Genomic DNA, 16,218 nt, shown 5'->3' with positions numbered 1-16,218 from the left:
TAATTTATTTATTTACGTTTAATTTAGCTTTTGTTTATCTTTTTTATATATTTAGATCTGTTGAACATTTCATGCTAGTGTATTGTTGATTGACTGTTTATGCCATTCATATGTTGTTAAAATAAATAATTAAATAAATCTTAAGTGTATGAATTGAGAAAATGTGTATTGCTCTGCACAGAAAACATAGAATACATACAAAAACCTTTGATTAAATGATAATAAATTATTGTAATGCATTTTCAAAATAATGCACAATTATGATTTCAAATTAAAATAGTTAATATATTTTATACAGACCTTCTAGATAAATTAATAAATCCTTATGCCGGTGGTGGGATATTTGACAGTTGCGATAAGTCTTTGGACCCTAAAACTGCAACCTGCAAAAGCTCTTCTTTATACGCGATAATAAAAAGATATGGCAACACAAACCGCAGAATATTTCATTTGCTCACGAATTTACACCAATAGGGAGACACGCATCCAACCTTTGATCCAATAGTAACACGAGGAAACCGAGTCGTCAACGACGCTTGTCCAATCACCTAACGTTTTTTTTAACACGACCCAGCCCACTGCGAGGAGAAGAAATACGTTACATCCCCTAGTTTTAATGACAACTTAAAAATCGGACTATTTGGTCAATAAGACGAACGCAAGATATAAACAGAAGGTGAGTTTAACGATTATACTGTATTACTTACACAAGTACATTGGACCTCCGAGCTCTGTTTATCATAACAGAGATATTCTTGTCGCTGCTTGGCTAGCTGAAAGATTCTGACCTGTAAACTTGCATGCTACGTTGTTTATAAATGATTAGGCTAACCCTGCTTTTTATAATATAGCGGGTTTGTGTGAGTGAATACACAATCTCTCATGCTGCTCACTAATTGAGCAAGTAATTTTATGTACAAGCACATGTAGTAATCTAGTCAATAAATCCTATTTGCTTTCGAGCATTGTTCTTCTCAGGTGACGAACTGCTGAAAACTCGGTCGTTTAATAATTTATTTGCTTAATTCAGAAAGTATCAGAGCAGGAGAAAATAATCCGTTATCATTTTATGAATCTTAGCAACTTCTGCTATGTTCTTGCAGATATTTACTCTTTATGTGTTTGTGAAAGTATTGCTACCTGTCATCACCATCTCCAGGATCCATGTCTTTTTTGGTGAGTGAGCTTGATTGAGTTAAAATACTTGGTTGTCAAAGTGACTGATTTTGTTTGCATGTGGGTCAATGACATGACTTGCATATTTTTGTGCCCAAGTGCATTATTTCCATTTATTTTAATTTGATAAATTCATGACATATATCACTTTATTTTATAAAACCTATTTAGGCTAGTTTAAATATTATAATTTTTTTGTACATTTAAAAATAATACATATTAATTTATGTTTTGTTATCTTAAAACCCCAAAATGTCAGGTGGTGCAACTGTCTGGACAAATGAACAGACTAAGACATTTTTTTTTAAATGGTGTCTTAATAATAAAAAATGTAAAACTAAATACTATGGTGTAATTTTAGGTTTGAAACCTTTCATATAAACAAATTTGATGAATATCAGTATTTATAAATCAATTTGTATATTCTTAAATGTCAGGGTGGCCCAACTGCAAAACATTTTATTATGAATTGACAAGGTAATATGATAATGCATCATCCTTGTGGCAGTGTGAAAAGGTTTGTAGATCTCTCTCAAATATAGGTAAAAACTGCTGATTTCAAGTATGGGTAGGTTGGTACACTTTCCATGTCAGGTGGGACATCTACAGTATATAGCCTACATAAAACTATTTGGTTGTACCACCTGACATAAAAGCAGTCAAAAAATGAATGTAAACACTTTGTTCATGACTCAAAAATATGCATTACATCAGCTTTGAAAAGTTTTTTAAAACACTTTTTTTTTTATTATGATTTCACTTTTCTAACTTTAGTTAATGTGTAATGTTGCTGTTTGAGCATAAACAACATCTGCAAAGTTATGAAGCTCAAAGTTCAAAGCAAAGGGAGATATTTTCTTAAAAAAAAAAAGAGCTTTTTAAAGGTGCATTGTGTAATATTTAGGAGGATCTGTTGACAGAAATGCAATATCATATACATTACTATGTTTTCAGTGACCTTACTTAATGAACCGTTGTTTTTATTACCTTAGAATGAGCCATTTCTATCTACATACACCGCGGGTCCCCTTACATTGAATGCGCCGGCATGTTTCTACAGTAGCCCTAAACGGACAGCCGCGTTTCGTAACTATGTTGTTCTTCGTGCAAAGAAGCTATTTAAAATCAGCAAATAAAACAATGACACAATGATGAATAAGTAACAATAATATTCGCAATAACATATAGTTTTACTGAATAATTAAGTAAACCTAATTTCTTAATTTATCTTTGTAAACAAACCTCATTGCTTAACTGGCTCTGCTGTCTCAGATGACGACATCTTCCTGTCGGCCACCGTAACTTCTGTTGGTTGCAATTCGCAACCTTACCACTAGATGCCGCTAAAAATTACATAGTGCACCTTTAATGACTACAATAAACAGCTGGTAAGGACTACACGAGCTTCCTCCCGGGTTAGTGACATAACTAACCCTTAAAGGGATGGTTCGGAGTAATTTCAACCTAGGGTCCTTTGCACCATGACCTCAAGCCAAACACCCCCCCCAGAAGTTGTTTTCCCGTTGGTCGAACATTATTAAAGTTAGAGCTTATTTAGAGATATCAGCCGAATGGATCCAAGGTTGTATCTCGTAAATTACCCCACTAATAATGCCCGGAATGGTACCAAACTTCTACAGTAGTACAAATAGGTTCTGTACTCATAAAACGAGGCATTGGAAAGTTTGTAAGTACATCAGGAGTTTATTTAAATAATACTTGCCTGATGGCTTATGCTACTGCTAACCTGGACGTCGAGTTTGGGAAAAGCCCATAAAAGTCCTGGCAGAAAGCGATGCATTTTATATTATTTTTTCCGAAGTGTTGACAAGTTAGTGTTAACTAATAATTGTTGCAAACTGGCACTACCAACAAAATATTAGTGCATTCCTGGAACTGGGTGTCGTTACACAACATCCTTATACATCCCTATCGCTTTCTGCCAGGACTTTTACAGGCTTTTCCCAAATCACGGAAGTGACCTCGACGTCCGGGTTAGCGGCATTACATCAAAGACTTATTTTACATCTTGTGAAAAAGGCATTATACCACCCCTTTAATTGTCAAAATGACCCATGTACATCCATCTCTCACTTTCTCTCAGCGCTGGGTGTCAGAGAAACTTAGTGTGGAAAGCCTGAGGGACCTGGAGCTATTTGGAGGTGAGTTCAATAGTCCAGCATCTGATGTCGCTGTGCTTCTCGTACCTCTTTCGGCAAACCCCACCCGCCTGAGCTTATTCCACTGTAGCCAGGGTGAGTGTGAAGGGGAGCCCTAGAAACTCAAACCTAAAAAAAATTCCTATAATACATTCATATTTCAAGATACTTCTGCAATATTCAAATGGTCAATTGGCCCATCTTGAACTTGTCAAGGAGATAAATATTTTTTCACACAAATCCCCCTCATAGTCAGCTATGCAGGCACATAGCAAAAGAGAAGCTCTGCATATGCAGATTACCCATGATCGCAACCAACCAGTACCTTTGCAAAAGCAACAATACGGCTTTTGGCTCACTGTTTGTTTTGCGTGTGCTTCATTAAAGGTTTTGTGAATTTAATATTGTCAATCGTTGTGGGTTTTTGTTGTAAATGTGTCATACGGTGTGGTGTGATACTGCTCTGTAATGGAACAGATGCGTTTCATGCGTTTGTGTCATGGTGACTGATGATGGTGGTAACCGCAGATTCTGTGTGTCCTTGTGCCTGTGAGGCTTTTTAATCTCCTTTCTGCGGTGATGTATCTGTATGTATCATGTAGGATGACTCTGATGTAGTGTAATTGCTAGGTGTTGACGGATTGCTTCTGTGGTGTAACTGACAGCTGAGTCACTGCAACTGATCTGTAGGGGAGGTCTAAGGTGAAGCCATATGAAATCTGTTACAGGAATACTGTATGTATTGGTAGATTGTGAGCTTTACTTATATACTAGTTTACAGAGAAATCCAGGTATTAAAAAGGCTTCATATCTTTTTACATTTTAATGCGATTGCCTTTTGACAGCATTCTTCTTACATCAGTATAAACTTTAATTTAAACATTTAAAAATGAAAAGCATTATTTCAGACTTGTCTGGTGTATAATTCCAGACCTAATGATATTATATAGCCTATTAGTGTTGTCACGATACCAAAATTATTGTTTCGATACCGATACCAAGTCAAGTATTGCGATTTCGATACTTTTTCGATACTTTTCCTGAAAAGGGAGAAACACTCTCAAATATCATTGCTGTGCTTTATTTTAAAACCGGGACAACATTCTAATCATATAACACACTAATAAATAAACAAATGAACAGCAGATATATTAAACATTTGAACAAAATATGAAATATAAAAATATAAAAAATAAATTAGAGCAATGACATTCAAGGTAAAAAAATTATAAATTTAGCAGCATTATCTCATTTATCATAAGAAACATAAGAGCTTTATCTTGATTCTGAACTTTGAATAAAAATATGAACAGCGATTATATTAAACAATGTTTAATATTGGTAACATATGATAAGCCTCATTGGTGATATATTTGACATGTGGGGAGAGAGAGATGTGTGGAAGGCCTATACTTCATGTTAAAGGAACACTCCACCGTTTTTTGAAATAGGGCTTATTCACCTTCTTTCCTACATTTAGATAGGTGGGCAAATGCATTTTTGTCTCAGTGCATGCATTGTTTTAGTTTGACAGGGTCGGCGCTAGCTTAGCTTAGCATAATGAATGGAATCCTTTGTTGCCAGCTAGCATGTCCTGAGTAAAAGTGATATAAAAAAAAATTAAAAACCCACCTAATTACTTCCTGTGGCCTGCGTATTCACAACAAGTACAAATAGCGATGCAGATGAACACTAGACGATTTCCTATGCAGATATTGACTTGGGACTATATTAGGGGGAAGCACAGGTGAAGCACTGCTACTTGTGCACAGAGATATCACGCCCAAGTAGCAGTGCTTCGCCTGTGCTTCCCCCTAATATAGTCCTTAATGTATAAGTCAATATCTGCCTAGGAAATCGCCTAGTGTTAATCTGCATCACTATTTGTACTTGTTGTGAATACGCAGGCCACAGGAAGTAATTAGGTGGGTTTTTAAAACATTTTATATCACTTTTACTCAGGACTTGCTAGCTGGCAACAAAGGATTCCATTCATTGTGCTAAGCTAAGCTAGCGCCGACCCTGTCAAACTAAAACAATTCATGCACTGAGACAAAAATGCATTTGCCCACCTATCTAAATGTAGGAAAGAAAGTGAATAAGCCCTATTTCAGAAAACGGTGAAGTGTTCCTTTAAACATAAATATATAGCAGCAAAGACAACGTCGGCAGTGTTGACAGCAAAATAGGCTACAGAATAATTCGTTCTGTATTGAGAGGTGCAATATTTGAAAATCGATAATATTTTTTTTAATTACATTTATTGTATTTATGTCAAAACTTTCAAACATCAAAAATGTCATTTATTAATATGTATTCGTGTCAAAATGACATAGAAACAGCTTTTCCTATTGTATTTTGCCTGGAAACGCTTCCAACACGCTTGCGTGTCGCGTGAAAAATAGGCGTCGGTTCTATTTCTAGCATGCGGCTCGAGCTGCGCCCAGACGCGTGTGTCACGCAGGCAGTTAACATGGGAGCCGAAATAAAAACGGACACGACACGCAGCCAGTGTGTCGCCGGCCTTACAAATCTGGAACGCGGTCATTCTTAGAAGTATCGATACTAATAAATTAAGGAATCGTGACGTTTTTAATTTCCGATTTACTTTTGAAGTATCGGTGCACCGTGCAACAGAGCAAGGTAGGCAACGTACTTCCATATGTCACTCCTCGCGTCATCTTTTTCTACGAGTCGTGGACCACTTGTGCTCGCACATGCAGCCATCTCGCTGTAGTGTTTTGTCCTATGGTTTTGTCACATGACACTGACAGCGGCAGGTTCTTTGCTGCGTGCGTCAGGAAAAAAACACAGACGTCCATAGGGAGGCGTTTTTAATTTTTTTTTATTTTTTTTTAAGTATCGATACTGAAAAATGTAGGTATCGTGACGTTTTTAATTTCCGAGTATCGCGATACTTTTGAAGTATCGGTACACCGTGCAACACTATAGCCTACATATATATCTCAATTCGTTTTCAAAGCTCTAAAATGGTGTGTAAGTGTAATCCATGGAAAATGAAGGGATTTTTTTAGATGTTGCTTTTTCTGTCTGCTTCCATTCCTTTTGTTGCAGTCCATAATTGCTGCTTCATGTCTGCTTTAAAGACGCTAAGTTTCGTTTGCTTTTGGCTGTTACATGTTCCATGGCAATGCGTAAATAAAAAGGGTTGATCACCAATGTTGTTCAATTTAAAAAAAAAAAGATGTTAATATAGAAAGAAAGAAGATATTAAAGAATGCTTTTCTGATGGTTTATCCTTTTTGTTGAATTGAGTGTTCAAGTAATATAAATATAATTTCTGCTTTCTTTTATTATTTTATAGGCCTATAGGCTATATGCAGTTTGCTGCAATATAGATCATATGTGGTGTCAATTTTGACTAGACAAGTAAAAAAAATTTTTTACAGATACTGTGTTTCTTATATTTATTTATGTTAGAATCTTTCTTATGTTATGTTTCATTGTTTGTTTGTTAGGAGAAAGGGAGGACAACTATTTAATAAAAAGGTGTGTGTGTGTATATAAAAAAAAAAAAAAGTATATTTATTTTTTATTTTATTTTTGTATACCAAGGATGTAGAGCGTTTTGATTGGCAGGATGTTGATAATAAGCTAAGAAGAGAGGTTCTCAGAAAACTAAAGATGTTCTTGATGTTTCTTAAATTTGTGAGAACCACTTTAAAGGCAGATTGTTTGTATGTGTTTTTTGCATCATTTACATGGTTTCTCTACGCCAGAGCAAACTCAGGCAAGCCCACTAAGGAAAGTAAGTGTGGAATATCTTCCAGCTTTTCCATCCGCCTGTTGGTGTGGGTGTGCGATAGGTGTGCGTGGATGAGCATGTGAGCGGGTGTGCGCTTGTGTAAATGTGCAAATGTAAGATTAATGATGTGTGTGTGTATATGCTCAGATGAATACATCCCCCTGTGCTCCTGTGTTTGCGTGCATGCACTCATCGTGCTGCTGTGACACTCATACCTCCACAGGGTCCAGAAAAGGGAACTGCTCATATTTTAATGAGGAAAAGAAAAATTACGGCCCAAGAAACTCACTGGGTAGGGGTTTATTATTGTGAGTGCTTGATAAACCAAAGGGAAGCAAATACCTGGGGTTCAGTAATGCAATAGTAATGCAATACTTAAATCATAAATAAGACCCTGAATTAAAGAGCAAACAGATTAAAAGAGCAATGTAACACATTTATGCTAAAGAACAGATACAATAGATATGAAGGATAGTTCACCCAAAAATTCACTAGAAGATTTGGCCAAACTCCAAAAGGGTTTGTGTTGTTTTTGTCATTTTTCTTTGTCTTGTAATTTGCAAGCTTGATTGTGTTAAGACACTAATACCGGTAGTCTAATTAACTTATTTAATAGTCTGATTAACTCCAATAACAAAAAATGGACCCTTATTATCATCAATGTTGAAAATAGTTGTGCTGTGCTTTTTTGGGGGATATTTTGTATATATTATTGAAAAACATGATTTTCATGATTTGAATAATACAAAGAACTGCATTTATTTGAACCATTATAAACACAATGTCGCTTTTACTGTCGCTTTTGACCAATTTATTGTACCCTTGCTGGATAAAAGTACTAATTACTTTTTTTTAAATACTTAAAATTGAAAGTTGATAAAGGCATGTGGGATCCTAAGGGATGGTACTAGTACATACTGTTTGCACGTATGGGTGAGCTGTCCCTTTAATGAAGGAGGACATAAACTTTGAGTGAATTCACTGAATTGCTTCTTTGTCTAATAATTAGCAGTCTAAATCAACAGACTAATTCTGCATTACACCTTGCAATTTAAGGCATCTCTCTTACGAAATTTACTCATAAGAGTTGTCACAAAGAACGAACCAAAACCAGGAATAATGATGTTGTCATTGGTCACCTAAGCATGTGAAGTGGGATGATGCTCATTGTGTTAATGCAACACATGACACATCCTGTCAAAGCCTGGGCTTGCTGCACTGTTCACTGAAATAGTCCTGCAAACACATCAAAGGGCATAAAATGATTATTATTATTATTATTTTTCATGAATTGCCATAGACCTGCATGATCTCCTCTGACAAATACTCTCATCATATTTGAGAGGATGTTATTGTTAATATTATCTGTAAGTTCCATGGGAGTGCTAATGGAAACTAATGCAAGTAAAAAAAAATTAAAAAGTACTTGATCTTATTGGGATCATGTATATCTATGACCAAATGCAACACAGTGTATTGTAAAAAATTGTTGATGCTTATAACATGCTTTTGCAAATATGCAGAGTTTTGTGAAGCCATTCCTGCTGCAGTTTCAACTTCTCGTCTCGTCTCGTACTGAGTTTCAGAACAGTTGGACTGAATCTTTAATTAGCCATAATCTGCCGTTTCTCAGTACTTGATCTGTATGATTCTCTGAAGAGCTTTGCAATGGCTGGGATTTATCAGTGTATGTGCAATAAAAACCCTTCCCCTCTTCAAAACCAGGTTGGTTTGTGCAGTTTTCTGTGATTGTATATGTGTGTATTTGAAATGTTTCCTAATTCACTGAAACTGACATGTTTCATATGTCATAGTATATTTGGTTGACATCTCAAAATACTATGATGCTTTTGAAGTAAAGCTAACGTACTTAAAATGTTTGCTACCCAAACACTGCTTGCACAGTGACACAAATCCTGTCAGAAACACTAAAGGTTGATGCTGGGTCACATTCAAAAGACTTTTATGTTTCATGTTATTATTTTCTACACTCCCTATACAACATCTGTGAATGTACAGTGAGTCAAAAAATACTTTCAAAAAATGTCTTTGCATTAGAAACAAAATATCAAACTAAGTGGCATCTGCAAACAAATAATGCTAGACCTTTATCTTTAACTTTTTGCTGTGGCTTTCAACTAACTGGTCCTAAGGTCATTGTAGGCTAGTAGATTTAAGAAATTCACACAGGTGCACCAGCAGAGTAAGCATAGATATACACTAAAGTTCAATAGTTTGGAGTTGGTTTTGTTTAATTTTTTTGAAAGAGGTCTCTGATGCTCACCAAAGCTGTATTTATTGGGTCAAAAATACATTAAAAACAGTTATATCGTTTAATTCTGTTACAATTTCAAATAATGTAATGTTTAATGTAATTTATTCCTGTGATGCAAAGCAGAATTTTCAGCACGTCTTCGGTGTCACATGATCCTCCAGAAATCATTCTAATATGATGATTTGCTGCTCAAGAAACATTTATTTTTCATAATAGAAAGTATAAGTATAGCATTTATTTGAAATAAAATGTTGTAAAATTAGACATTTCTTTACTGTCACTTCAATTTAATGCAGCCTTGCTGAATTAAAGTATACATTTCTTGAAATATTATTACTGAGGCCAAACTTTTGAATGGTAGTGTAGTTCATCCACTATTGATCAGATTTCACTAATGTTTACCACCAGAAATTGTCAGACTCCAGGAATGTTTTCTTAATTTCGTACAGTAGTTCTATTGTTTTATCGTTTAAAACCTAACATGCTTTTTTGTGTGAAATGTCTTGCTTGGAAAAGAGAACTAGAACGTTTCTTCAAAATCGATGCCATTTGATTTGATATTTGATCATCTAATGTAATGACATTCATACGTTTTTAAGTGTGAATTAAATGTTGAAATACTTTTTTGGGTCACTGTATGTCTGCGTACCCACAAACCACTTTCACGAATACACCTCCAGTAAAATCACAGGTTCACAATCTAATAATTCAAGTATGTTAAAAGGATTTGATTGTGTTGAATGGGCTATGCTAGGAATACTGAACTGGGATCTGACGTGTGTCTCAATCCGCTCCCTGGTTTCTCAATATTTAGTGGATCAAGGCCCATTATGATCTAATGCCTGAGTTTATGTTCACGATAAGCTGTCTGACATCAGGAAGGTGATCGAGACACAGCCATATTCAGTTTGCACTTTGTTTATTTGGCCCCGCCCCCAGTGGCATAACTGTAGAGTTTGTAAGTACTTTTGTGGGCCACACTGTGTTGCCTCATTGAACTAATGACTCTTTTCATTGACTCAGGCCCATGAAGACAGTCGAGAGTCTCTGAGCCCTATCCCACGCAGGGACACCATGGGAAGCTTTCTTCCAGATAACAACGCCTATGAGCTGCGCACTGTCATAGGTGAGGCCAAGACTGCACGGCACTAGTACAGACATCTCTGTGAGGTTCTCTGTGATTCCTACAGCTGAAGTGTGTGTTTGTCTGTGCTTGTGTAGGTCGCGGTTTGGAGGACTTAATGACAGTGAATCTGGCCAGGTACAAACCTACAGGGGAACTTGTGGCCATCCGGCGTATTGACCTGGATTCCTGTACTAATGACATGGTCAATTATTTACAGGTCAGTAGAAAGTGACAGCTGGGCTTCTCTCAGAATATACTAGAGATGGACAATTTGAGTCATTTTATATTTATTTTTAATGAATGTAGCAAAATATCTGAACTGCTTAAATGGGCAATATACATTAATAATGACATTTTAGATTTTTCAGTTTAGATACAGATTCAGTTTATCTTATATTTTATTTAATAGTTTTAGTTAACAACACTGATTCAGTAAGAGTTTTATTTAAATTTGTATTTCAAAAATCCTTTTGCAATGTTTGAGTAGTGTTTTTATTAGGCGACTAGTTGGTGCGGAACAAATACTTAACTAGTCATTTAGTCACGCACATCGCTAGTATATACAGTAAACATAAGCATTGCAACAACTTTCTGTTTGTTTTTCCAAAGGGAGAACTCCATGTCTCCAAGCTGTTCCACCACCCCTGTATTCTCCCATACAAAAGCGTCTTCATTGCTGAGAATGAACTGTGGGTGATCACACCCTTCATGGCCTACGGTTAGCTGAGACACTCTGCATCCACTATATCAAGTCTGAGCTGCTCATAGTACCAGTTGAAAATGCTTCTTTTGTGTTTCTCTTCTCTATCAGGATCAGCACGAGACTTGATCAGTACACATTTTGCTGATGGTTTGAGTGAGCAGACAATTGCCTACATCCTGCTGGGTGTGCTGAGAGCGCTGGAGTACATACATCAGATGGGCTACGTTCACCGGTGAGGAACGCATGTACACTCATGATTAGTTATTATTGTTATTAGTCAAACAGGTTAATATATCAACCAACCACTCCAGACTGTTGGTCTCGTGTTTTTAATGTAGGCGCTACAAGAATACTTTTCAATCATCTTAATCTATGTCTGTAGGAGTGTGAAGGCCAGCCACGTTCTGATTGCAGCGGATGGGCAGGTGTATCTGTCCGGTCTTAGGAGTATCTTCAGCTTGATCCGTCACGGTCAGAGAGCACGTGTTGTACATGATTTTCCCCAGTACAGTATTAAAGTACTACCTTGGCTCAGTCCAGAGGTTCTGCAGCAGGTATGTTTGATATACTGTACCAATCTAAATTTTGGGGTCAGTAATAATTAGGGGTGTAACAATATATCGTGTCACAATATATCGCAATACAAAAATGTGCAATATGTATGGTGGATAGTGACAATCTGTATTGTGTATATTTCACCCAAAATGAAAATGACTGTGTGAGGAAAAAATGAAGGTTTATAGAGTTTTAGTGTCAGTACTACATTAAACTATATATAATGTTGAATATAATATATAATAATGCAATGGGGAAATATTTGTGGGTCCTGATAATACCTAATTTCGTATGTTACCAGTAAAAAGTGGCCTAAATAATTTTTAATATATCTAGTCAGTGACAGAGTGGAAGCATATTCGTCTAAACTAATTCTGTATTTTCAGCTTCAGAATCATGAATATTTTTATTCTGGTGTCATCATTGTCCTGTGCATTTTGTTTCCAGCACCAAGTCCAAGCCTATTCATTTCCACCCGCAATGTAATATCAAATTTTCCATTTTAATCAACAATATATTTTTTGTTAACCTTTCGCCATATGTCTTGGAGTATCGCAATAATATCGTATTGTGAGTTCAGTATCGTGATATGTATCGAATCGTGACATGAGGGTATATCGTTACACTGTGTTATCGGTATATCGTGTTTATTGTTTTAAACACCGATAATGACAAGAAATGCTTCTTGTGCACCAAATCAACACATTAGAATGCACTAAAACATATATATATATTACTGTATATATTTAATTACTGTATTATTGATCAAATAAATGCAGGTAAGCATAAGAGACTTCTTTCAAAACATAAAAAAAATCTTACTGGCCCCAAACTTTTGATCAGCATGAATACTGTACTTATAATACATCAGAAATTAGCAAATTACATTTTTATTAAATCGGTATTAATCTGTGCATATGACAGAATCTTCAGGGATATGACTTCCGCTCAGACATTTACAGTTTGGGCATCACTGCATGTGAGCTAGCTAATGGTCACGTGCCTTTTAAAGACATGCCTGCTACGCAGGTAAGACAAACACTTGCTTTTTTTGATAAATTTTTAGCTTTCCCTCCTTTTTAACTTACATTTAGCTTCATAAACTGTCTCTTTGCCTGTTGTCAGATGTTGTTAGAGAAGTTGAATGGTACAGTCCCCTGCCTGCTGGACACCACCACCATCCCCCCTGAAGAACTGAGCATGAAACCGTCTCGCTCAGGGGCCGACTCTGGGATCTGCGAGGGCCCCAGTGCCGGTGGAGCTCGCCACACAAACGGAGAGCCCTCATCCTCCTCCGCGGGAAACCCATACAGCCGGACCTTCAGTCCTCACTTTCATGCCTTTGTGGAACTTTGTCTGCAGAGAGATCCTGAGAAAAGGTCAATATAACACTCTAGTGCTTCATTTATTTTTAAAGAACTAATTCTAAATTCTTTCATGATTTACTCACCATCATTTCATTCCAAACCTTTTACTGTGGAACACAAAAAGAGAAATTTAAAGGAATGGACATAACACTCTTTTCCTTGTAATGAAAGTGAAAGGGGATCCAGGATGTTGAGCTCCAAATTGATAAACTGTAAAAAGTTTGTCTTTACTTTACAAAAGGTCTAATTTCTTAGCAACTATAAGCAATATTTTTTTTTTATAGCATTAATCTTTGTTAATGTTAGTCAATAAATGTAAATGTTTTCATTGTTTAGTTGTGTTACGGAGGGCAGCTAGTAGTCGCTGTGCGAGTAAAACCTCACTTCCCTGATCTCAAGAGACCCGGGGCGAGTAGGACCTGGGTGAGGGGTAACAGTTGCATTAACTAATGTTAAAGATTAACATTCTCTGAGGAGACTAATGTTCAAAAATGTAAATTCTGTCATCATTTACTCGCCATCATGTCGTTCCAAATCTGTATGAATCTCTTTCTTCTGCTGAGCACAAAAGAAGATATTTTGAAGAATATGGGTAACCAAACTTTAAAAATGTATTAGTAAATGTAAAAACGAACTTTAACCAAGATTAATAAATGTTGTAGAAGTATTGTTCATTGTATTTAACTTTTGTTAACAAATGAAACCTTTTTGTAAAGAGTTACCAAGTAGGTTATACTTTTGTGGTGCAATTAATAGATTGAAATTGATGTTATGTCTTCCACAGACCTTCTGCCAGCTCTCTGATAGGCCATTCCTTCTTCAAACAAGTACGTTTTACCCTCTTCTGAGCAAAAACCTGACATATTTGTACAAATTTAAACAGAAAGTTGTTGCACACTTACTCTCCTCAATGTTTCATTGTGGTCAATCTAACGTTTCAGATAAAGCGCAGACCATCCGAGGCTCTTCCTGAGCTCCTGCGTCCAGTTTCTCCAATCAGCAGCCTAGACTGCATGCAGCCTCAGGATTCGCCCACTGGACTAGCCAATCTGGAGTCTGATCTCAGCAAGCTGGATGTGGATGACTGGGACTTTTGACATTAAAAACGTATGAGAGATGGAGGGACGATGGATTGGATGGAAAGGGGGTGATTTACCGTAGGACTCTGAATGAGAAATTGAGAAATGTGGATTTTGTTTTGTGTCTTTTTTCTTTTTAGTTTTAAGGGAGAAAAGGGGAAGGCCTGTGCTATGCGAGCGTGATATAGACATTACAAAGAGCTTTAAAGAAGCTACAAGAGACTCTGGAATGTCTTTGTGATTTGTGTATGTCACTGAAACTAAAATAAGAGACTATAAGAAGAGAAATGAAAAACCAGCAGCCACTTAGCCTTGCTAATGCATCCAGAAGCATGAACTGAAGCCTGAGGCATGCACTGCGCACCCTCGCCTACATTTTAGTTACTCTTACAGACTGGCCATGTGACAATGGTGATCACTTCAGGCTACTGAAATGTGTTCTATGCGTTTCAACTGAACTAATGACACTCTATGAATGTCCACCAGCTTACAGCAACACCAGTTCACAGTTGAATTACCATGTATCCTAGCATATTTGTCCAGTGAAGCATAAAGAGCTGTCAGTAAAGTCAAACTCGACTGTCCAATTTATGGATGGATTGTGGGAATGGTGCTCAATAGTGACGCCACAAAAAATAATGCTAGATTACTTTTTTTTTTTGCCTGCTATCTGGTGCAGTTGTTGGTTTAAAAATATTAATTCTGTTGTATTTTTGCTAAGATTAATTTCTGTTCTTGGCATGTGTTACAGAAGGAAGTACTTCAATGGACCGTCTGTGTATTTTCAGCATATTTACATCTTGGTCAAATGGAATAAATGTTGCCATTGATGTTGTTTGCCGTTATAGATTTTTTTTAAATATATTTAGAATGTTGTTCATTACATTACAACTTGTTTTGAAAAACAACATCTGCAATAGTGATTTCACTACATACTATGCAGTTTACAATAGGGATTGTCATGGAAATTCTTGTTATGAATACAACCTACCAAATCTGACTTCTTCATCATGGACAATTTAAACAACTTATAGTTGTTGTTAATAATAATAACTACAGTATTTCAAGGTAATTCCCTGAATACTTACAATACAATACAATACTTCCCTGAAGTATGGTGACGGCGTCCCGTCAAGAAGCTACTATCACTACCTTAATCACACATGAGCACACAGGTCTTTAGCATCTATACACTCTCACCGTCCTTCTCAGGTGTACGCTGGTCCGACACAGGATCATTAATACTAACTCAGAGTATTACAGCCTCACCCTGAGGGTGGCTCTATAGTCTTCCAACACTATCACTGTCTCTGCTGTGGTCTTTTGAGCGTAGAACACGACTCCCAAGTTTTATTCACGGCCGGGAGAACACTGGCCAGTGAAACAACCAAGTGAGTCTCTTGAATAGAAAGATACATGTACATTTAAATCATACAGTTGAGTAAAAATCAGTGTCACTCAAGTCTTCTTCACTGTGATTTGTTCTGGCGATTGATTTGTAATGATCTAAGCTAATCATATGACGGTTAGTTCTACTGTGTTAAGCACTTTTTGGGTAAGTATATATGGTCTTTGACCTGAGCATCCTTAGTCTGCACTTCTCTGTACATTTAATGTTGAAAATACATATTACATAAAATATTTCTATCATAGAATGCACTGACATTCAATTTTACAGATAAGCTTATAATTATTTTCATGTTTTGACCGACAAACGAATAAATGGCGGATATTAAAATTGTATACTACTAAAAATAAATAAGTCATTTTAAATGGTAGGCATTTAAGCATTAAGCAACATTAAAATGTACAGGGTGAAAAATGGATATTCTTTTTGAGATGAGTTTTGTTAGTAGAAAAAATTTACTTTACCTTTGTCATCATTGAAGAACACTCACTTGTGTGAGAATGTAAAGAAAAGAATGTTTACCAGAATGTAAAAATAGGGTAAATGAGCATGAATAATTAAATGTCCAATATCAAATGATACTGATAAGAAAACACATTCCAAA

General features: G+C 36.3%; 1 protein-coding gene and 1 long non-coding RNA gene across 4 annotated transcripts; one reads left to right on the top strand and one right to left on the bottom strand.

The window, feature by feature from the left end:
• Nucleotides 1–537: 537 nt before the first annotated feature.
• strada (STE20 related adaptor alpha) lies at nucleotides 538–15,036 on the top strand. 3 transcript variants are annotated; one of them, XM_082181841.1, is made up of 13 exons: nucleotides 538–676; nucleotides 1,104–1,176; nucleotides 3,281–3,338; nucleotides 7,076–7,104; nucleotides 10,400–10,502; nucleotides 10,598–10,719; nucleotides 11,112–11,220; nucleotides 11,314–11,437; nucleotides 11,588–11,759; nucleotides 12,685–12,789; nucleotides 12,886–13,139; nucleotides 13,912–13,954; nucleotides 14,069–15,036. In XM_082181841.1, the coding sequence occupies exons 2-13, from the start codon at nucleotides 1,165–1,167 to the stop codon at nucleotides 14,222–14,224; spliced, it is 1,287 nt and encodes a 428-aa protein (XP_082037967.1). In that variant the 5' UTR covers nucleotides 538–676; nucleotides 1,104–1,164; the 3' UTR covers nucleotides 14,225–15,036. The 3 variants fall into 3 exon arrangements, with proteins under 3 accessions (XP_082037967.1, XP_082037969.1, XP_082037968.1); XM_082181843.1 differs by lacking the exons at nucleotides 538–676; nucleotides 7,076–7,104 and having other exon boundaries at nucleotides 1,102–1,176; XM_082181842.1 differs by lacking the exons at nucleotides 538–676; nucleotides 1,104–1,176; nucleotides 3,281–3,338; nucleotides 7,076–7,104 and adding an exon at nucleotides 8,529–8,826.
• Nucleotides 3,280–7,069, bottom strand: LOC309507808. The gene is made up of 2 exons (XR_014209241.1): nucleotides 6,273–7,069; nucleotides 3,280–4,286 (listed from the first exon to the last, which is right to left on the bottom strand). It is a non-coding gene; the product is annotated as an uncharacterized lncRNA (long non-coding RNA).
• Nucleotides 15,037–16,218: the final 1,182 nt, after the last annotated feature.

Source organism: Leuciscus leuciscus (genome assembly GCF_965113295.1).
Source record: "Leuciscus leuciscus genome assembly, chromosome: 1".
NCBI lineage: Eukaryota > Metazoa > Chordata > Actinopteri > Cypriniformes > Leuciscidae > Leuciscus > Leuciscus leuciscus.
Note: the sequence above shows the minus strand (reverse complement) of the source record. Positions and strands in the feature narration are given on the sequence as shown.